General features: G+C 46.2%; 3 protein-coding genes across 5 annotated transcripts; 2 read left to right on the forward strand and 1 right to left on the reverse strand.

Moving 5' to 3' along the window:
* The first annotated feature begins 8,118 nt into the window (after positions 1-8,118).
* Positions 8,119-15,674, forward strand: LOC114800744 (casein kinase II subunit alpha). Its single transcript, XM_028998481.1, has 13 exons — positions 8,119-8,264; positions 9,396-9,625; positions 10,028-10,139; positions 10,252-10,353; positions 10,569-10,619; positions 11,067-11,126; positions 11,276-11,359; positions 12,119-12,229; positions 12,312-12,413; positions 12,657-12,757; positions 12,840-12,988; positions 13,067-13,156; positions 14,496-15,674. The coding sequence occupies exons 2-13, from the start codon at positions 9,525-9,527 to the stop codon at positions 14,627-14,629; spliced, it is 1,197 nt and encodes a 398-aa protein (XP_028854314.1). The 5' UTR covers positions 8,119-8,264; positions 9,396-9,524; the 3' UTR covers positions 14,630-15,674.
* slc2a10 (solute carrier family 2 member 10) lies at positions 15,647-18,970 on the reverse strand. Of its 3 annotated transcripts, none has more exons than XM_028998477.1 (6): positions 18,861-18,970; positions 18,432-18,478; positions 16,956-18,152; positions 16,739-16,861; positions 16,359-16,494; positions 15,647-16,143 (listed from the first exon to the last, which is right to left on the reverse strand). In XM_028998477.1, exons 2-6 carry the CDS (start codon positions 18,433-18,435, stop codon positions 16,053-16,055), a joined length of 1,551 nt encoding a protein of 516 aa, XP_028854310.1. In that variant the 5' UTR covers positions 18,436-18,478; positions 18,861-18,970; the 3' UTR covers positions 15,647-16,052. The 3 variants fall into 3 exon arrangements, with proteins under 3 accessions (XP_028854310.1, XP_028854311.1, XP_028854312.1); XM_028998478.1 differs by having other exon boundaries at positions 18,885-18,961; XM_028998479.1 differs by lacking the exon at positions 18,861-18,970 and having other exon boundaries at positions 16,983-18,152; positions 18,432-18,527.
* Positions 18,971-20,342: 1,372 nt separating this feature from the next.
* tp53rk (TP53 regulating kinase) lies at positions 20,343-21,834 on the forward strand. Its single transcript, XM_028999062.1, has 2 exons — positions 20,343-20,597; positions 21,261-21,834. The coding sequence occupies exons 1-2, from the start codon at positions 20,375-20,377 to the stop codon at positions 21,743-21,745; spliced, it is 708 nt and encodes a 235-aa protein (XP_028854895.1). The 5' UTR covers positions 20,343-20,374; the 3' UTR covers positions 21,746-21,834.
* The last annotated feature ends 546 nt before the right edge of the window (positions 21,835-22,380 follow it).

Raw genomic sequence — 22,380 nt, forward strand, 5'->3', positions numbered from 1 at the left:
CATGCTCCAAACGTGACCAAATTTACAGTGACGCATCTTGGCCACACCCGGTTAGCGTTTTCGATGTTAGTATGCTAGCATTAGCATGTTAACATGCTAATTTTTAAACATGCTCCAAACGTCACCAAATTTACAGTGACGCATCTTGGCCACGCCCTGTTACCGTTTTTGATGTTAGCATTAGCATGCTAACATGCTAATTTTTAAACATGCTCCAAACGTCACCAAATTTACAGTGACGCATCTTGGCCACGCCCTGTTACCGTTTTTGATGTTAGCATGCTAGCATTAGCATGTTAACATGCTAATTTTTAAACATGCTCCAAACAACACCAAATTTCATGTGAAGCACCTTGGCCAAGCCCTGTTAGCATTTTTGATGTTAGCATGCCCGCGCTCCTACGAAAAACGCCCGGACAGGCCCATCAAAATTTCCCCTGGAATTTTGGCTTCTAGTGTTAACGTTACTATTGTGTTTTTCCACATTTCGGCAATTAATGCGGGTCGTACCGAAGCACGCACACTGGCTTGCTGCATATAAAAAATTAGTACTATATTGTGTGAGGTGTGCTATTACTTTTATAAGCGATCGGACTGGGCGTGGCCGAGTTATTAACGCTCAAACATTCAATGCATTTCTAATGGAAAGAATTAAATCCTACAGAATAAGACTATAACTGTCCTTCAACACAATCAAAAAGCTGCCACTTCATTTTGAATCATGCTCTTATGGCAACATCCTTCTTGGCCACGCCCTGTTAGCATTTTTGACGTTAGCATGCTAGCTTTAGAATGTTAAATTGCTAATTTTTCAACATCATTCAAACATCACGACTGCATGGGTGTGCCTGACCCATCGACCATTTTAATAGGACCGCCCGCTCTTAAAGTTGACACCAGTTCAGGAGGCTACACCCGCGGCTGTGACCAATGCCCGGACAGGCCCATCAAAATTTCCCCTGGAATTTTGGCTTCTAGTTTATTATTCATTATTCATAGCAATCATGTAATAGAAGCAATTTTTCTTCATATGCCAAGATGATATGAGCATTTCATGACATAGTTGTTTTTTTGTTTTCATTAATTGTATACCAAGTTTAATACAAAATGAAATCTAAAAACAAGAAAAGAAGTAGAATTAGTAGAACTAGAGTACAGTAGAACTACAGAACTAGAGTTCTAGAACTGGAGGCAATGGGAGCCTTTACTCTTTGGTATTCATTCTGTAATCTCTGTATTTTCTGTTTATACAATTTCGATTGTTCGTTTATACACACAGATATACCTATGTACATTCATACATATATTTATTATATATATATTTATAAATAGTATAAACATAGTATACAATATGTACAAATAACACTTATTAGACTTAACTCCACATGTGTTCATTCATAGTTTTGATGCCTTTGAGAATCTACCAATGTAAATGGTCATGAAAATAAAGAAAACACAATGAATGAGAAGGTGTCCAAACTTTTGGCCTGTACTGTATATACTTTTTCAACTCACATTCACTGTATTATTTTGCTATTCTAGGACTATATTTGCTTAATTGTACAGGGAACTTTTATATTATACAGTCGACATAGTGTCTGTGCTATTGTCTTTTGTTGCTCTTATCACTGCCTGCCGTGAAAATGTAAATTTCCCACTTTTGGGACTAATAAAGGATCACCTTACCTTACCATATCTTATGTTCAAGTTGAGTTGCGAATGAAAAATGGAATCAGAACTTCAGTCCTGCCCAAATGTCAGCCATCCCATGAAGAAGCTTTGGGCAGCCGTTAACGGGGGCTATAACTCAGTGAGGTCTTGATTTTAGGTGGATTCGAGCCTCTTTTTTCCAGCCAACGCTGCCCCAGGTGGTGAGGTAAGGTGGTGCAAACCGAGAACGCGTGAACGGGCCAACTTTATATGAACAATATGAGGGTTTGTTAATGTGACAACTGCGTTATCACATGGGGAAGGTTTGGTGAAAGACACACAGGAACTGGCAAGGGTGACGTAGAGGGAATTTCAGAATTTTAATGGAGTACAATTGCAGTTTCGCAGAAAACCCTTTTGGTTGCTTACCAAGATTTTTTTTATAAAACTTGTATTGTTCCACAGTGTTATTATCTGGTGTGAACATATCCACCCTGGGTACAGTTTCTGGAAACCATAGCCGCAGCTCTTTGCTAGCTAAGTGTAACTTAGGTGTAGCGCATTGGGGCAGTGGTGGCCTAGAGGTTAAGGAAGCGACCCCGTAATCAGAAGGTTGCCGGTTCGAATCCCGAGCCGCCAAGGTGCCACTGAGCACCGTCCCCACACACTGCTCCCCGGGCGCTGGTCATGGCCTCCCACTGCTCACTAAAGGTGATGGGTTAAATGCAGAGGACAAATTTCACTGTGTGCACCGTGTGCTGTGCTGTTGGGTCTGTCAGGAAGACAGACCATTTATTATTGTGCTATGAATGGCAAAAAAGAACATGTCTCACGTTAAAGACCGCCACGCGAAGACCGTCAAACGTAAAGAAACAACGGAGTGGTCAGGCCGAAGGCCTGACCACTCCGCACACGATGATATATTTTTTGTTTTGGTAGGTCGTACGGCCCGGCCACAAATCGGGTTAAAACGTGTAAAAAGTACCGTTTACCATCGTGCCGGGAACGCGTTTTTGGCTCCCCGGGGCTAACCGTTGAAGCTAACGACCCGAAAATCGAGGCGAGGCCGAAGGCCTCGCCGAGTCTTACGATCCGACGTATGGGACGAGTCGGTGGCACCAACGGGGGTTTGGAAAACCCGGGAAAAGCCGGAAAACCGGGAAAAAGGCAATAAAAGGACACGTCTTACGTCTAAGGCCGCCACGATAAGACCGTGAAACGCACAGAAACAACGGAGTGGTCAGGCCGAAGGCCTGACCACTCCGCACACGATGATATATTTTTTGTTTTGGTAGGTCGCACGGCCCGCCCACAAATCGGCTTCAAAGCGTAAAAAGTACGGTTTACTGTTGCGCAGAGGAAGAGGTTTTCAGCTCCCTGTGACCAGCCGTAAAAGCTAGAGACACGGGAGTCGAGACACACGATCTGACATATTGGATGTGTTGCTACCGCCAACAGTGGTCAGGAAAACATGGGAAATAGGGAAGGAGGCCAAAAAGGCCATGTCTCGCATTTGTGGCTGCCACGCTAAGGCCGTGAGACGCACAAAAAAAACGGAGAGGTCAGGCCGAAGGCCTGACCTCTCCGCACACAATGACGTATTGGTTGCTTCTTTGGGGATTACAGGAGGGCCACAAATCACGACCAAAACATTAAAAGTGTGAAAAAAAATGGTTTCCAAGAATTTGCGATGAAACGCTTCACAGCACACACACGAATCTCATATCAAATCGTGCGGCTTGTCGTTACGCACGGTTTGACGTATGGCTCGGCTCGGCCGGATTTACGGTCCGCGCGCAATTAGCCAAAAAGCGTTTTCGGAACGCGTTTATTATTCTAGCCCAAAATTGGACTTTTTTGGAGTTTGTGTCCAGACGGTTTGACATACAAAGAAGATATTGATGTCGTCTCGTAGATCTCGCCATGGCCGACGATTTGACGTATGGTTTATCGCCGTCTGACTTACGGATCATGCACAAATTTGGGAAAACAAAAAAGTGTAAATGGGCGAAAAAAAAAATATTTATTTATTATTATTTATTTCAGCCTTTTTTCGGCAATTAATGCGGGTCGTACCGAAGCACGCACACTCGCGTGCTATATATCAAAAATTAGAACTTTGTTGTGTGAGGTGTGCTATTACTTTTATAAGCGATCGGACTGGGCCTGGCCGAGCTATTAACGCTGAAACAGGGTCATTTCCCATTGGAATGTATTGATCGCTAATTTTAGCATTGGTAGCATTTGTAAAAAAAAACTTCTTTGAAGTGATACTGCAGTACCACTGTAAAGAATTCCCATTTTACAAATAACATGCCCGCGGCTGTGACCAATGCCCGGACAGACCCATCAAAATTTCCCCTGGAATTTTGGCTTCTAGTTGGGTCTGTCAGGAAGACAGACCATTTATTATTGTGCTGAGAATGGCAAAAATGAACATTAAAGAATGTTAAAGACCGCCACGCGAACACCGTCAAACGTAAAGAAACAACGGAGTGGTCAGGCCGAAGGCCTGACCACTCCGCACACGATGATATATTTTTTGTTTTGGTAGGTCGTACGGCCCGGCCACAAATCGGGTTAAAACGTGTAAAAAGTACCGTTTACCATCGTGCCGGGAACGCGTTTTTGGCTCCCTGAGGCTAACCGTTGAAGCTAGCGACCCGAAAATCGAAGCGAGGCCGAAGGCCTCGCCGAGTCTTACGATCCGACGTATGGGACGAGTCGGTGGCACCAACGGGGGTTTGGAAAACCCGGGAAAAGCCGGAAAACCGGGAAAAAGGCAATAAAAGGACACGTCTTACGTCCAAGGCCGCCACGATAAGACCGTGAAACGCACAGAAACAACGGAGTGGTCAGGCCGAAGGCCTGACCACTCCACACAATATGACATATTGTTTGTTTTGGTAGGTCGCACGGCCCGCCCACAAATTGGCTTCAAAGCGTAAAAAGTACGGTTTACTGTTGCGCAGAGGAAGAGGTTTTCAGCTCCCTGTGACCAGCCGTAAAAGCTAGAGACACGGGAGTCGAGGCGAGGCCGAAGGCCTCGCAGAGACACACGATCTGACATATTGGATGTGTTGCTAGCGCCAACAGTGGTCAGGAAAACATGGGAAATAGGGAAGGAGGCCAAAAAGGCCATGTCTCGCATTTGTGGCTGCCACGTTAAGGCCGTGAGACGCACAAAAAAAACGGAGAGGTCAGGCCGAAGGCCTGACCTCTCCACACACAATGACGTATTGGTTGCTTCTTTGGGGATTACAGGAGGGCCACAAATCACGTCCAAAACATTAAAAGTGTGAAAAAATCTGGTTTCCAAGAATTTGCGATGAAAAGCTTCACAGCACACACATGACTCTCATATCAAATCGTGCGGCTTGTCGTTACGCACGGTTTGACGTATGGCTCGGCTCGGCCGGATTTACGGTCCGCGCGCAATTAGCCAAAAAGCGTTTTCGGAACGCGTTTATTATTCTAGCCCAAAATTGGACTTTTTTGGAGTTTGTGTCCAGACGGTTTGACATACAAAGAAGATATTGATGTCGTCTCGTAGATCTCGCCAAGGCCGACGATTTGACGTATGGTTTATCGCCGTCTGACTTACGGATCATGCACAAATTTGGGAAAACAAAAAAGTGTAAATGGGCGAAAAAAATTTATTTATTTATTATTTATTATTTCAGCCTTTTTTTCGGCAATTAATGCGGGTCGTACCGAAGCACGCACACCCGCGTGTTATATATCAAAAATTAGAGCTTTGTTGCGTGAGGTGTGCTATTACTTTTATAAGCGATCAGACTGGGCCTGGCCGAGCTATTAACGCTGAAACAGGGTAATTTCCCATTGGAATGTATTGATCGCTAGTTTTAGCATTGGTAGCATTTGTAAAAAAAAACTTCTTTGAAGTGATACTGCAGTACCACATTAAAGAATTCCCATTGTACAAATTACATGCCCGCAGCTGTGACCAATGCCCGGACAGACCCATCAAAATTTCCCCTGGAATTTTGGCTTCTAGTTTATTATTCATTATTCATAGCAATCATGTAATAGAAGCAATTTTTCTTCATATGCCAAGATGATATGAGCATTTCATGACATAGTTGTTTTTTTGTTTTCATTAATTGTATACCAAGTTTAATACAAAATGAAATCTAAAAACAAGAAAAGAAGTAGAATTAGTAGAACTAGAGTACAGTAGAACTACAGAACTAGAGTTCTAGAACTGGAGGCAATGGGAGCCTTTACTCTTTGGTATTCATTCTGTAATCTCTGTATTTTCTGTTTATACAATTTCGATTGTTCGTTTATACACACAGATATACCTATGTACATTCATACATATATTTATTATATATATATTTATAAATAGTATAAACATAGTATACAATATGTACAAATAACACTTATTAGACTTAACTCCACATGTGTTCATTCATAGTTTTGATGCCTTTGAGAATCTACCAATGTAAATGGTCATGAAAATAAAGAAAACACAATGAATGAGAAGGTGTCCAAACTTTTGGCCTGTACTGTATATACTTTTTCAACTCACATTCACTGTATTATTTTGCTATTCTAGGACTATATTTGCTTAATTGTACAGGGAACTTTTATATTATACAGTCGACATAGTGTCTGTGCTATTGTCTTTTGTTGCTCTTATCACTGCCTGCCGTGAAAATGTAAATTTCCCACTTTTGGGACTAATAAAGGATCACCTTACCTTACCATATCTTATGTTCAAGTTGAGTTGCGAATGAAAAATGGAATCAGAACTTCAGTCCTGCCCAAATGTCAGCCATCCCATGAAGAAGCTTTGGGCAGCCGTTAACGGGGGCTATAACTCAGTGAGGTCTTGATTTTAGGTGGATTCGAGCCTCTTTTTTCCAGCCAACGCTGCCCCAGGTGGTGAGGTAAGGTGGTGCAAACCGAGAACGCGTGAACGGGCCAACTTTATATGAACAATATGAGGGTTTGTTAATGTGACAACTGCGTTATCACATGGGGAAGGTTTGGTGAAAGACACACAGGAACTGGCAAGGGTGACGTAGAGGGAATTTCAGAATTTTAATGGAGTACAATTGCAGTTTCGCAGAAAACCCTTTTGGTTGCTTACCAAGATTTTTTTTATAAAACTTGTATTGTTCCACAGTGTTATTATCTGGTGTGAACATATCCACCCTGGGTACAGTTTCTGGAAACCATAGCCGCAGCTCTTTGCTAGCTAAGTGTAACTTAGGTGTAGCGCATTGGGGCAGTGGTGGCCTAGCGGTTAAGGAAGCGACCCCGTAATCAGAAGGTTGCCGGTTCGAATCCCGAGCCGCCAAGGTGCCACTGAGCACCGTCCCCACACACTGCTCCCCGGGCGCTGGTCATGGCCTCCCACTGCTCACTAAAGGTGATGGGTTAAATGCAGAGGACAAATTTCACTGTGTGCACCGTGTGCTGTGCTGCTGTGTATCACATGTGACAATCACTTCACAATTTACGTGACTCGACGTTAACAACAGTGGCACGATTCTTATGTCAGAGGAAGACAGAGAACTGGTGAACTACTGCACAACTGACACACATCGTTTTATGATTCTGAAAGCGGAAATTGATGGCCTCTGTATACCAAGCCCCCTTCTACGCCACGTCTGTACAGGGTGTGGAGAAGGCCACCAGACTGACATTGTCTTTTACAGCTCTGCTGCTTCCTCTACCACAGTAAAACAATGGGCTGTGTGTGTGTGTGTGTGTGAGAGGCCTTCATTAACGCAGCAACGGAAGTGGAATGTGGAAGAAACCGTGTTTCTAAATGTAACCCGTGCAAGTGCAGAGGGATCCTGATCATTCAATACCTACAGCTCTTCATTTGTCAACGTCCCTGATATTTTTGGTTGCGATTTCGGCAAGATTTGTAAATTACAGTTTGAGTCAAAAAGTTGTGGATTTCACTTGAGTGCAAAGCTCTTGCTCTGGGCTAATTTGGGCAGTTTTGGAAGTTGTTCAATTCACACACACGTAATTTTTATTGTATGTTTTTTAACAAAGCTTCTTTTTTCTTATAATGGACAAACCAGCCTAATGGGTGATACACTTGCTATGGACCAGAAGTTCAAACCCCACTTACTGCCATCGTGTCCCAGAGCAGGACACTGAACCCTGAGTGTCTACAGGGGGGACTGTCCCTGTCACTACTGATTGTAAGTCGCTCTGGATCAGGCCAGTAAATGTAAACATGATCTACAAATTATAAAACAGGTTTTATAATCTACATTTGCCATAAACTACTTTGATGTTCTCGGGTTTGATTTTAAACGGCTTGCCATGTCGGCAGCGACCTGACTGCGAGGAATCATGGGTAAATGGGCGGGACCGGGACAGTAGTTGTGTTTAGTGTCGTGTGTTGTTTCTGTGTTCACGGACCTGGACGCGTCCGCCAATCAGGCATCTCCATCCTCGATGACGTCAGCGGAAGTTGCGGGTTTTTGGCTTCTCGCTTCACTGTCGGCCAGTGTGTGTGTGTGTGGACGCCACGGAGCGGCCATATTGTATCTGATACAGCAGAATCTACGCCGCGAACCAGGAGGATTCCCGCGTCCCCGCGGAGCGCCCTCGTCTCGGAGGTACCGGCGGGGCCGTGCGGCTCTTTCGTCCTTTCGGCGGCGTGGCGCCTGACGCTTAGCGGCTCGTCATGGAGGGGCGAGGTCGGGCAAAGATCCGCCGGCGGACCGGCGACGTAAAAACCGGGCCAGCGTTTTCACGCCCAGCCCCGGCCTCGGTGCTCTCAGCCGCAAACAGAAGTAAAGGCGCGAAACGCTGGTTTAATACAATGCGGCCGAAGTCGCCCTGACGCTGCGTCGGTTGCGAAATCCACGTTTTCCGAGCCCGAAAATTCGGGTGCAGGTTCCACGCGTGGCGGGCGGGGAAGGAGCCTGAACACACGCGGCGGCGCGATGCCCGAAAGGCGATTTGTCCCGGTCGTAGATACCGGAGGATAGCCTCGCGGGGTAATGCGGTGAAGTATCGCGATATTCGTTGACGCGGTATTATCGCGGTACGCTAATAAAATACAAAATCTCCCGATGCAGCTGGTGCCGCGATACCCTCCCTTGAACGTTCTGTGTAAGAGTTTGACTTTCTCATGTACAGGATACCAGTTTATCTATAAGCTCATATGTTGTTTTTTTTCCCATCGCTATAACGGGTACTTGGTAGAACTTTTTTTTTTACGCTCAAACAGTTATTCTTCAACGTTTTAAGAAAAGTCAATATAAAACCATTGACTCAATAGTTTAACAGTAAGTTGCGTGTCTTAAGTAATAATGTTTAATAGATTAAAGAATATTGTTTATAGGATAGCAGCTGTGGTGAGCCTTTTTTGATGAAAATAAGGAAATTCTGCAATAAACAGTTAAGGTAAATTAATATATATATATTTGCCCAGTACTATCGTGGTGGTTTAAGTTTGAAACTCTATGGGCCCTGTTCCTAATCATTTATCTTCAAACCCTCAAGTCTTCTATCTTCAGCTGCGTCTCATCATGTTTAAAGCCTCATTACATCGCAGAACGGCTTTACAAGATAGCGTAAATTCTTTATATTCAAGAAAATTTTCCTAATACTACTAATGCATATTTCAGACTGTCATTTAATGCCAATGTTGAGGTCGCAAACAAATTGCCCGATGACGGGCATAGGGTGAAAATACAAACTCGGATGTATAATTGAATGTTTCTAATTGGTTCTTCCAACAGCAACGTCCCCACCCACCTCTCCCAGTGGCCCAGCCTGTAGCCCTACCATCGTCCCCTGCTCTCTGAGCCCGCCCTTCTCGCCTGCTGAGCTCAGAGCCCCCTACCCTTCTGCCTGCCAAGCTGTCGGACATGTCTGGACCAGTGCCGAGCCGGGCGCGAGTGTATACGGAGGTGAACACACACCGGCCCAGGGAGTACTGGGACTACGAGAGCCACGTGGTGGAGTGGGGGTGAGATCTTGGAACTTATACCAAAAGTAAATTAGCCTAGTGGATAACACCCCCGCCCAGGAGCCAGAGGGCCACGAAGTCCCACTCACTACCATTGTGTCCCTGAGCATGACCCTAAACCCTGAGTGTCTTTGAACCTGGGTCTTCTGGTTCGTAGGCAAGTGACTAGGCTGCTGCCTCCATCCAGCTTTGCGTCCCATTTTTTGAAGTGCAGTTCAAATCTGGGACCATTGACCTGGACTGTGACAGATTCGTGAGCTTGGTTCTGATTGGCCCGTTGCTCAGCTTCCTGTTCACAGTGGAAACTGTTACGTTGCTGGTGGTTTGTGCTTCGAGATACAATGTCCGCTGATCGCTTCGCTCTGTTTATTTGTTTAAAATGTGTTTCCTCTTCGTTCTCAGAAATCAGGATGATTTCCAGCTGGTGAGGAAACTGGGGCGGGGGAAGTACAGCGAGGTATTTGAAGCGATCAACATCACTAATAATGAGAAGGTGGTGGTTAAGATACTGAAGGTGAGAACAACGTAATACAGTGGCAACTACAGACTCTTAATTACTATTACTGATTTATCGTGCCATCTACGAAATGCGAATTCTTGAGTTCCTACCTTACTGTCCTTCACAGCCAGTGAAAAAGAAGAAAATCAAACGGGAAATTAAGATTCTGGAGAACCTTCGCGGTGGTCCCAACATCATCTCCCTCATAGACATTGTTAAAGACCCAGTGGTGAGTCAATTACACACAATAATTTTTTTTATTTAGTTATTTCATATTTCAATTTCTGGAATGGGACTCAGTAACCCGGCCACACAGCTTGATCCGAATTTGTTCTTTCCGGAATACCACGTTTGGACTAGGTGCCACGCCTTCATTTAACGTGTTGACTTTCTTAAACTAGGAATGTTTGCATAAAAATTGGAAATAATTTATTTACGTTTCAGTCACGGACCCCAGCCCTGGTTTTTGAGCATGTCAACAACACAGACTTTAAGGTAAGAATCTGCCGGAACCGTTGCCCAGTCGTTAGGACGGTTGTTGGAAGTTCGAACCCGCAGGGTCTGAGGGCTTCCGGTTTTCTGGCGTTAATTTTGCTAGCGTTTCTGGATATGGCCTGCACCTCTTTCAGGGTTATTACGGTCATTAAAAACCTGGAATTTTGTATTCTAAAACTTGTGTGAAAATTCATTGGAATCTGATTGACTCATGAATGTATAATGAAGTACGTAGTTACTGTAAGACTGCACAAGGAAAGTTTTTCTACGTTTAAAAGTAGCGGAGGCCCCCCCGCGTTTGCACACGTACGGGGCCACGTACGTAGAGTACCTGACAAGCCATGCAAATTCTTCTGTAAAATAGTGCAAGAACCCTGCTCTTTAATTGTTGGCCGTTTGAGAGTGCCTTAAGTTGTTCTCCACTAAAACCCCGTTCTCCTTCCACAGCAACTGTACCAGACCCTGTCAGACTACGACATTCGGTTCTACATGTACGAAATTCTCAAGGTGGGTCCAAGGTGCACTGCTAATCCTGTCTTCTTACGTTTGGTGTTTGTTTGGAGGTACATTCATCCTTTTAGATGTCATTGTTGTATAAAATGAGCAGCAGCCATTTTGGATCGGCCAGCTGAGCTCCATTTTGTGTGTGTGTGCAGGCGCTGGATTACTGCCACAGCATGGGCATCATGCATCGGGACGTCAAGCCGCACAACGTCATGATTGATCACGAGCACCGGAAGGTATTTAACCTTCACCGTCAGAATCGGGAACGTTTGTCGTTTCTAATGAGATTTCAGAAGTAGATCCAATTACTTGATTTGTGCTTCATCTAGCACTGATGGCGATTGAGCCATAAATACCTGTTCACATTTATTTATTATCGGGGATAATTTATTTCTAAGTGGCGTCATTCAACAGCAGCGCGTCACATGACCTTGTGACTGAAGTGAAAGTGAAGTGATTGTCATTGTGAAACACTGCAGCACAGCACACGGTGACGCAACGAAATGTGTCCTCTGCTTTTAACCATCACCCTTGGTGAGCAGTGGGCAGCCATGACAGGCGCCGGGGAGCAGTTTGTGTGGACGGTGCTTACTCAGTGGCACCAGTCTCCAACCAGCAACCAAGGGCCGTTTCCTTACCCACTAAGCCACCACTATCGTAAGAAGAATTTCTGGAATATCAGGGAATTTGATCATTTGGGTGCCTAGTCATGGAATTTTGTTAATTCCATATGGTGCAGTAGCCGTAACCTGGTGTGTATGTACGCATCTGTTCCCAGTGAGGATTTTACCTCTTCCGCTCTAAAACGTTCAATGCCGTAAACCATTTATATAACCCCTTTAAACGCCCTTTTCTGCCCACAAGCGTTATATTGAACTTTTTTTATTATTATTATTATTATTATTATTATGAGATGTTTTTTGGTCTGGAAAAGTCAGAGAATTTTAGTTCTGACTCCCGAGTGGGAACCCTGAATGATCCACATTTCTCTTCAGTTGCGTCTGATTGATTGGGGGCTTGCCGAGTTTTACCACCCTGGACAGGAGTACAATGTCAGGGTCGCCTCTCGCTACTTCAAAGGGCCTGAACTCCTCGTGGATTATCAGGTAAGTGTCTCTGTTCTGTCGATCCCCTGGATGAAACAGCAGGCCGCGGAGCCACTTGGCTTAATAACGCTTCCTTTTCCAGATGTACGATTACAGTCTGGACATGTGGAGTCTGGGCTGCATGTTGGCCAGTATGATCTTCCGGAAGGAGCCTTTCTTCCACGGTCACGACAACTACGACCAGGTCCGCCGCTCTTTATGTACGGGGGGTGTGAGAATGAATCCATAGTCATTCTACGTGTTTGTCATGTTGGGGTTTGGTCAGATAAACTGGTCCATTTGGTCCAAATGTCCATTTGAGGACTATATTAGCGTAAGCATCTGAGATGACAAAACCCCCAAAAAATAGTGCAGGCAAAAAGTGGCCTGTATTGTAAATGTATTTTTTTATTGTCATTAATCATAATTCATGTACCCCCCCCTAAAGTTGGTGAGAATAGCCAAAGTCCTGGGAACCGAAGACCTGTACGACTACATCGACAAATATAACATCGAGCTGGAGCCGCGCTTCAACGACATTCTGGGGAGGTGAGTCCGCGTACAGCAGTCCAGACTTTACTTGATTCAAATTTTATTATTATTTTAAAAGACGTCTTCTGTCTGTGGTCAGACACTCCCGTAAGCGCTGGGAGCGCTTCGTCCACAGCGAGAACCAGCACCTGGTCAGCCCAGAGTCACTGGACTTCCTGGACAAGCTGCTGCGCTACGACCACCAGGCCCGACTCACCGCCCGGGAGGCCATGGATCACCCCTACTTCTGTGAGTGACGCGCCAGCGGCACGCTGGTTGGTGCCGGAGAGCCGCGTGGCGGTTAACGCTGCCGATCTCTGCCCGCAGATCCCATAGTGAAGGACCAGTCCCGGATGCCGGGCGCCGCCAGCATCCCTCCTGCCAGCACAGCGGCCAGCACTGCCAGCGTGATCACAGGTCAGGAGGGGCTTATGCCGAATGTCACTTTTTAACGTCGTTTATGAGAATCGGGTTTACACACATTATTATTACTAAAATATATTTATTTATTTATTTAAGTAATAATAATGTGTATAATAACCATATATACAAGCTGTTTAGATTAAATAATCATTCTAAACAGCATGTGGCGTCCTGGATAGAGCTGTAATTGGGCCTAAAAAATGACTCGAGCACGATAGAATTCAACCTGACAATTACAGTTTTTTTTTTTTTTTTTTTTTAAAGACGAAAGGCAAATATGCTTGCTGTTATGAACGGAACAGATATGGATTCAATTACCTGACAAGGGGGGCCTAGAATTCCAAATCAAACTATTTAATTTATCAAAATGTCAATTTCTTTAAAACAAATTTACAACATGCAAAACACTTCTATGAAACGGCAAAACAGGTTTGCAGCTCTAATCCTGGATTTCCAAGATACCACTAGAGGGTGCCTGTACGCTACCAGCCGAAGGAGCCTGCTGCCCAAGTTACCGCAAATTCTGCCATATAAGCTGCTACTTTTTTACAAACAGTCAGAAGGAAATAGAGCTGCTGCATGTGACCTTGAGTGCTCAGGAGAACAATGGTGGTACTTCTTCTTTTTTTACCTTTATTTTCGCCAAGAAAATGTCTGACAAACTAATTGCATATCTTCAGGCTGTTCAATTCCAATACTGAAGAAGACAACTTTAGTTGTCTCAACTTTAGTTGAAAAAAGCATTTGCGGTATGTGTATGTATTTGTGGATATTACCGCCATTACCTGAGGCTTATGCTACGATTTTCTTTTATAAATCAGTGGGTGCAACCTATATATATGGGCGCTATATATACCGTAATTTACGGTAGACATCTGGAGCCCTTTCACAACTCAATATTATTATCAATCATGACTTGTTTTTTTTATAATAAAAAAAATAATTGTTTTTGAAGATAAATAATAGTTTCTTTAGTCATGCAACGCTTTGTCACCCAACGATGTGGATCTGGTTGAACTTGAGCATGAGCATGTTCCTGATTGGAGCGTTTATTGTAATTAATGTGAACAGAGCTGCAGTGTTTCAGCAGCTCACGCTGAAGCTCTGGGGGTTTTTGTGTCCTCTTTGAAATATTTATGGAGAAGGTGTGTCCTGGATGTTTTATTCACACACACACACACACACACACTGTAAAAAAAAAAAAATAAAATCTTTTGTCATGTTAATGTCAGCAGATTATTAACCAGATTAGACCCCTTACTTCTAATGAATTGTAGACTAGAGGTGAGTTTTAGGCTGTAGTGATGAATGTGTCCCTCTGCTCCTCCTGCAGGCATCGCGGCGTTGCCCGCCTCCACTGCCCTCGGGCCCCTGGCCGGCTCGCCGGTCCTGTCTGCTGCCAACAGCCTGACCCCTCCGGTGCCCGCCACAGGGGCTCCTCAGTCTGCCAGTCCACTCCAACACTGAGCTCTGTGATGCCAACTTGTGGGACAGTGTTATCAGATAGGGATGTTTTCGTTTCGTTTGGAGGTGTGTGTGTGTGAGAGATCCACAGGTATTCCACTGTTCCTGAGGGTTGGTGTGTGTGTGTGTGTGTGTGTGTGTGTGTGTGTGTGTGTGTGTTCCCGTTCTGCAAAAATTACACTTCACAGGTGGTGATATTCAGTGTGTGTGTCCATGGTGTCGAAACTGAACCAAGCGGATCAGGTGTTGGGACCAAACACAGCACATCCTGTCGGGGGCCGCCTCGCCGGGTCGCCAAGCAGCTCTTCGTTTTCCGTTACGCACACGCCGTTGCCTGTTCACGAGCTGTTTCCGTAGTGATGGGACTACTGGTGCTGATCACCTGCAGCGGGCGGCGGAGTCTCCGGCGACCCAAGTCACCTGTACCTCTAGTCCCCATTATCCTCATTTATTATTATTATTATTAGTGGGTTTTTTGGTTTGTGGAGATGCTTGGACAACCCATTCGTTCAATTCTTCTTCATATTATAATTATAAACATTTATTTATTTAAAATCCTGTCCTCCCATCCAATAATAAAATAAGTAAAACCAAAGTTATTCTAAAGCTTGTGAAGACTTCAGTTCTTTTCTTTTTTTTTTCTTTTTTTTTCTTATTTCATTTAATTGAGTTCTCCATAAGTGGGAGCGTTTCTTCCTGCTTTCATCGGTTGAAGATCATGATCCAGACGGGTTACGCTGAGCTGTACGGTTTCATTCAGAAACAGTGCTGTCTGTGTTTGAATTATTTTTAAATAATTAGTTGCCACCGGGCCTTTCACAGTGACTTTAGAGGACCGTTCTGAGTTTCTTTTAACCCGTTTATAGTGCCAGAGATGACTGACGCTCAGCTGTACATATGAATATGCATATGTGAGAACCTCTGTACATGCATACGTCGACACAAATGAAGTGGTATAAGTCCTCAACATCACTGTATATATTTTTATGTCCCAATGTAGAAGACTAGTATTTGAGAATATTTGTGTAAATAAAGGTGTTTTATTTATCTGCGGTCTCTGTTTGAAATTATTTTGAATACTTAATAATAAAGGAAATGAGCTCTCTGGTAATCCAGAAGTTATAAATAGAATAGATAACACTTAAATTCCAAAAAGCTGGTTACAAAACAGATTATTTAAAAAATGAACACCATATAACAGTCCCCTGGAATTTCGTGCCATATGACCCCCCGTCCTTCCTGGCCATGCTGGGACTCTGATGGGCGATGATGAGGCTCTCAGCTCGTGTGTTGGGCCAAGGTGAGCTTCTGCAGCAGACCCTGACTGGCTGGAGGCTGCTGAGCTTCTGTAGAATCGGTGGAATATCATGTTGTGGATATGCCACTGGCCCTTCTGGTGTCGCGAGTTGTCCTCTTGGCCGGGGATCTACACCCCAGAGCCGCTGTTATCCACCCTCTGGTATCCCGGAGAAGAGACTCTATGCATCACCTGGCAGTATTCCGCACTGTTCTGGAACCTGGGGGATGTGAGGAAATCATAGTCCAGACCATGAGGGTGCTTCATTGATAAGAGCGAGAGTCTTTCTTAACGTTTGAAAAAGACATAATAGAACATTCTAGGAGGTGTTTCTTTTTTTTTTTTTTTTTTTTTTTTTTTACACCTGTTCCCTCAACCCAGTTTCCAGAAAAGCCACTAAATCCAGTGTGTGGTCCACAGACAACGTTCTTTTACCTCTTCTCACAGAGCTCCTTGTCTATCTGCTGAAGGGTCTTCCCTTTAGTCTCGGGCACCATGAAGTAAACGAATACGGCGGCTGCCACTCCGACCACTGCGTACAGCAGGAAAACTCCCGACACGCCGATCGAATCTAGAAGAGAAAAAAGCTCCCAATGTAAAAAGTGATTTATTCTGCTGGTTTAACGTTCTCAGTTCTCAGTGGCCACTGATGAACAAGGACCTGGTATAAAAATGTGACCTCCATCGTCTGCGGGAGCACAGATTTCAACCTCATTTGAAGGTTCTGGAGAAAAATGAGATCTGGCCCTTTAATCTTTAATAATCGATTTAGGTTCAGCTGGGCGTTAGAGAGTCATGTGCGTTTCTGCACTTACCGATGACATTGAGGAAGGAGAAGGTCACGACCAGGTTGGCCGCCCAGTTGAAGAAGCTCGTGAAGGCGAAGGCCCTCCCCCTCACACTGGCCGGGAAGATCTCACTTAGGACCAGCCAGGTCACTGAAACTCAGCAGCAGAAAAGTTCACGTCACCTCGACTTTGGCGAAAACAGCGTTTAATGGTCTAACGTTTAAACGGTGGAGGTTGCTCTCACTTGGACCAAATCCGACGGAGAATGCACCAACAACAGTCATCATGCAGACAAGGATGCCCCAGTTTGCCAGTCCGCGCTCATATGGTGCAGGTGCTTCAGTGAAGGCATCTCCGGAACGTTCAGCAGCCTTTGGTGTTTCCCAGGCCTGTTCCAGGCCCAGGCCGCTGTTGGTGGTGGCCAGAGATGGCATGATGGGCGTGGCATGGGTCGGTGCTGCCGCGCTGCCGTTCGCGTCCACCTTTGCCGAGCTGCACGGCCTCTTGGCGTCCAGCACCGAGTGGCCGCTCAGGATCCCGATGAGCAGCAGGCACACGGCCATCACCACGCTGCCACCAATCAGCAGCGGCCTCCGGCCCACCCGGTCGGCAGCGAGCATGGAGACGGCCGTGGCGATGACCTTGACCACGCCCAGGCCCAGCGAGGCCAGCACTGCTGAGGCGTTGCTGTGGAAACCCACCGAGTGGAAGACGGTGGAGGCGTAGAGGAGGACGTTGGGCTGCCCAGTGAACTGCTGGAAGAGGACCAGGCCGAGTCCGATGGCCGTCCTGGTCCGCATGTTGTCTTTGCTCTGGAAGAGGTCCAGGATGCTGTACTGCTTTTTGTCCGCGTCCGTGACGTCCTGGTTGGGACTGCCGGGTCTTTGAGGTACAGAAGGCAAGAACCAGATGGTGATGAACTGACCCAGTGACGGCACCATGGCAAGGCCAAACATGTACTTCCAGCCGCCCAGAACATTGGCCAGGATGTAATTTACAGCATAAGCAGCCAGGATGCCTACTGTGATGCCTGCTTCGTAGAGGGTCACCATCAGGCCCCTTCGCTTGGGTGTCACGACCTCCGAAACATAAATGCAGCAGGACATGGAGGAGACGCACATGGCGAACCCCACAGCGAAGCGGCCGAGTACGAGTGGAGTGAACGAGCTGCCAACTGCCAGGACCAAGCTGCCTCCGAGGAGCAGCACGTTGCTGGCCAGGATGGCGGCGTGGCGGCCATGCCGGTCAATAAACCAGCCGCCCACCACCGAGGCCAGCGCCGCCCCGACGAGGAGGGCGCTGACCACAGCCTCCTGCTCCAAGCAGTCCAGTCCGAACTCGGCCTGCAGCTGGAGCAGCGCGCCGGAGATGATGCCCAGCTCGTAGCCGAACACCAGCCCGCCCAGCGTGGACACGAGCGCCGCCAGGAGCACAGACGAGCCTGCAGGGTGCAGAGACCACCGCGCGTCACAAACAGGGAGGGAACTGCGGGACGTAAAGACGCTCTCGCGGCTGTTTTTACCACCGACCGCTTGCTGGTGTCGCCTTCACCATAGACAGAAATGAACCGACTGCTTACAGAATAAGGCCATGACATTTTTTATGCTTTACTGCTTTATGTTCTAGATGTTTCTTAGCAACAATTTGATGCTAAGAAACATGAGATGAGATCTTTTTCTTGCTACATTTAAAAATTGTTAGAAGTTGGACGCCCCCTTACCCATTTTCCATCCAGGGGTCAGGGACGAGTCCCGGGATCCATCCGAGCTGCAAACCAGGAATAGGAGAGCGGGAATAAAACCTCAGGACAGGACAGGGCGCACACAGAAGAGCCCGTAACCATGGCAACTCATGGCTGTTGATGCCCACTTGAGAGGGACACAACACGGGCCCCTGTTCCTGAACAGGGCATGACGGGCCTTATGATCAGATTAATAAAGGGCCTTATTGTCCGCATGCAGATTAACCTCCAATCAAATCATCCGGCCAGTAATAAAACAAAAAGCCGTCTATCAGGAGGGCGAACTGTCAGAGAATAAAGGTGCCCAGTTACAAAATGCCCAAGAAAATACGGATAAAGGTTTCAACGTTGCTTTTCATTCGGTTAATAGAGGTGTTGTAATTATTAATGCATCTAATCACCGCATACATTACTCTCCGTGCGCATCCGTACTTTTCCTCCACTCAGACCGCCTTTGTCTAGTTGTGCAGAGTGTGTGTGTAGAGTGTGAGGAGGTTCAGGATCAGCGCCTGCTTCCCATGCAGCTCCGACGGGAGGAAGTCGGTTTACGTGGCAGAGCCGCCTCCTCCTCCTCCTCCTCCTCCAGGTGGAGCTTCTTTGGAGGAACTCTGAAGGTGTCATGTTTCATCCACAGATTTGACTCTGTCGCCGGGGCGGTACAGTGAAAATAAAGAAATTAAAGATTTAAAGAATTCAAAATTAAAGAATTTAAAGAATAAAAAAAAAAGAAGATTTATTTCTGGTAGGAACGGAATAACCCAGTCCCACCAAAATGCTCTTCAATCAATCGAAAACATTTTTGTATTATTTTTTTAATTTTGTTATTCTTGCCTCATACTAAGATTGATTTGTTCTACAGTTCTAGTATTAACTATATACCAGCACTTGTAGTATACTTGTAGTATTTATTGCCAGTTCGGCCGCGCTGTTTTCGCCTAAATCTGAGTTGCCAGATTGGGCCTTTTTAAAAAACGTACACTTTCCGCAGACCGTGTTTGACCTCTGACCCCCTGCTGGAAACGCATGCCACCCAATTTCCACCCCGAGATAAAAAAAAAAAAAACGCAAAATGGACCACAATTTGAACCATGTGTCCGGCGGCGAGTGTCAGACATTTCAGGCCTTCCCGCACACCCGGCGTCCGGAGTATGGCGGCCACCCGAACACCCAGATGCATTCGAATAAAGAGACCTGGCTGACTGTGGCCGGTCCAGTTCTCCGGTCATCGCTCAGGAGCCGGATAAAGAGCCTGCTGTTGCTCGAGACATTCCTCTGTGTTTGTCCAGCATTCCAAGCTGCTCGAAAATGAATGCAAGTGGCTGATGGTTGGATCGGGTTCTGGAGGAAGTCAGCAGATAAGCATTTGTCTCATTTGTGAAGTAATTGTCACTTGTGATACACAGGAGCACAGCACACGGTGCACACAATGAAATGTGTCCTCTGTATTTAACCATCACCCTGAGTGAGCAGTGGGCAGCCATGACAGGCACCCGGGGAGCAGTGTGTGGGGACGGTGCTTTGCTCGGTGGCACCTTGGCAGATCAGGATTCGAACCGGCAACCTTCTGATTACGGGGATGCTTAACCGCTAGGCCACCACTATAAGATGAGATAAAATACTATAAGATAAGATAATATAAAATACCACAAGATAAGATAATCCTTTATTAGTCCCACAAGCAGGAAATTTACAATGTCTTGGCAGAATGTCCCGAGGGAGCAGCGTGTGGGCACGGTGTCTTGCTCAGTGGCACGTATGTAAGAACTGCGTCCACACTTTTCCCGGCTTTTTATTACTTCCTGACATCCCCAACAATTCCTTAGATGCTTGAACGATCAAGGAAAATAAATCCCGGCGCTGCAGTTCCACTCCGCGCTGACAGGCGGCGCCAGCGTCGGTTCCCCCGTCTGCCGGACGGCAACATGGCCTCGGACCGCAGCGACTCGGCCGCGCCGCTCCTCGCCGGCTGCGCGCTGTGGAAGCAGGGGGCCGAGGCGCGCATCTACCGCGGGAAGTTCCTGGGAAGAGCGGCCGTCGTCAAGCACCGCTTCCCGAAACGCTACCGGCACCCGCAGCTGGACGAGAAGCTGACGCGCCGGAGGACCGTGCAGGAGGCGCGGGCGGCGCTGCGCTGCAGGAAGGCGGGTGGGAGCTCACGGAACCCGCCGATAGCCCCCTTCCTGTCTTATTTATCAGTCGGGAATCCTGTAGTGTTTATTCATTCTGTCCCGAAACGTCGCGATTGTCCCCCGGACTACGTGTTGCCAGATTATGTTTTTTTTTATTATTATTATTTATTTAATATTTCAGACAAAATGCTTGTCGTAGCTGAGTATCGATGACCACATGTGGTCGCGACAGTTAAATGCCTATCGGATTCTTTCTTGTTTTCACGTGTGCGTTTGAGTGCGTTTTATTTCCTTATTTTTTTGGAGGGGGTGAAACTGTCTGTATCTGGCAGCAGTGCAGAGAGAGCTCCGCCCCCTGCTGGAAATCTCATGCCACGCCTTAGCCAAAGCCGCTGCATGTGGGGTTGATCTGCATTAATATTTGAGAACGTTTGACACCTGATTTTGGAGCCATTTCTCATTTAGTTTCATTCAAACAGTTCTTAGAAAAAAACCAGCATATTAAAAACGCTCACAATTTTGCGGGTAAAATATTTTCTTAAGAGTATTTGGTGGGACAGATGAGGTCTGGTTGTTTAAATGACACGAAATGAAAATGCAGAGGTTGACGTCTGGTTAATATAAATGGAATGTCACTGGTGTTGCACCTTTCCATTAATCTCATCTGTCCTTGCTGCAGGGATTAGCGTTCCAGTTGTGTACTTTGTTGACTACACCACACACTGCATATTCATGGAAGACCTGGTGGGCTCCATCACCGTGAGGGACCACATCGTCACCACCCAACAGTCTGGAGATAACCCGGAGAGTCTCGGTGGCCTAGCAGACGAGATGGGTCGTATTCTTGCCAAAATGCATGACGAGGATGTGATCCATGGAGACCTGACCACATCCAACATGCTGCTGAGAAACGGCTCGGAGGGGCCAGGCGCTGACCTGGTCCTCATTGACTTTGGCCTGAGCTACACATCAGCCCTCCCCGAGGACAAGGGTGTGGACATGTATGTCCTGGAGAAGGCCTTTCTCAGCACTCACCCCAACACTGAGTCCCTGTTCCAGCAGCTGTTGAACAGCTACACGGCCGCGTCCAAAAAAGCCCCCGCCGTCATTAAGAAGCTGGACGAGGTTCGCTTAAGAGGCAGGAAGAGATCGATGGTTGGCTGAGAGCTTTCCATGTTTATGGAAAAAAATATGTATATATTTAAGATTTCTGTTTAATTTCTGCAAATAAAACAAGTCCTTTTTTTGCTGTTGTGGTGATGCCTCTGCATTTTCTTTTAATGTTTGCGATATGGTTTTAAATCGACAGTTCTTCTACAATGTTCAACAATGTTTTGTCATCTGGGAAACCGTGAAAAGAATTCTCTTGATGGCTGAGCCCCTTACAGCAAGCCAATGAGGATTATGCAGCCTGGTATTGCCATGCATCCGGCACCATTTTGTCTTTAGTTAAGGTGAGGTGGGGTGGGGGGACCTCTGGGCTGAGGAATCTAAAGTTTCCCTTCACATGTGCACCTGTTCATCCTTCACCCAGTTTCTGTGCCCAGTAGGGCTGCAACAACGAATCGATAAAAATCGACTACTAAAAGAGTTGGCAACGGATTTTGGCGCCTCATAAACAGCGCGGAGCAAAAAAAAAAAAAAAGGACAGATACATGGCGGAGGCAGAGAACTCTGCGCGAAAATATGCAAAAGCAACATGGCACGGGAGCACCACGGCAATGATCCAGCACCTGAAACGCGCGTTTCATGAGGAGGAAGAAGGGAGTTCAGCAGCAGGAAAAGTCGCTACAGAATCC

This window comes from Denticeps clupeoides, chromosome 12 (genome assembly GCF_900700375.1).
Source record: "Denticeps clupeoides chromosome 12, fDenClu1.1, whole genome shotgun sequence".
NCBI lineage: Eukaryota > Metazoa > Chordata > Actinopteri > Clupeiformes > Denticipitidae > Denticeps > Denticeps clupeoides.

What these genes read in the sequence shown, in the direction of transcription:
- LOC114800744 (XM_028998481.1), top strand. Translation starts at nt 9,525, where the DNA reads ATGTCTGGACCAGTGCCGAGCCGGGCGCGAGTGTATACGGAGGTGAAC. An exon ending in TGGTGGTTAAGATACTGAAG is followed by an intron (nt 10,140 to 10,251) that starts GTGAGAACAACG and finishes TGTCCTTCACAG; the next exon opens with CCAGTGAAAAAGAAGAAAAT. An exon ending in TCAACAACACAGACTTTAAG is followed by an intron (nt 10,620 to 11,066) that starts GTAAGAATCTGC and finishes CTCCTTCCACAG; the next exon opens with CAACTGTACCAGACCCTGTC.
- slc2a10 (XM_028998477.1), bottom strand. An exon ending in CTCCGTCGGATTTGGTCCAA is followed by an intron (nt 16,862 to 16,955) that starts GTGAGAGCAACC and finishes GCTGAGTTTCAG; the next exon opens with TGACCTGGCTGGTCCTAAGT. An exon ending in AAGGAGCTCTGTGAGAAGAG is followed by an intron (nt 16,144 to 16,358) that starts GTAAAAGAACGT and finishes CACATCCCCCAG; the next exon opens with GTTCCAGAACAGTGCGGAAT.
- tp53rk (XM_028999062.1), top strand. Translation starts at nt 20,375, where the DNA reads ATGGCCTCGGACCGCAGCGACTCGGCCGCGCCGCTCCTCGCCGGCTGC. An exon ending in GCTGCGCTGCAGGAAGGCGG is followed by an intron (nt 20,598 to 21,260) that starts GTGGGAGCTCAC and finishes TCCTTGCTGCAG; the next exon opens with GGATTAGCGTTCCAGTTGTG.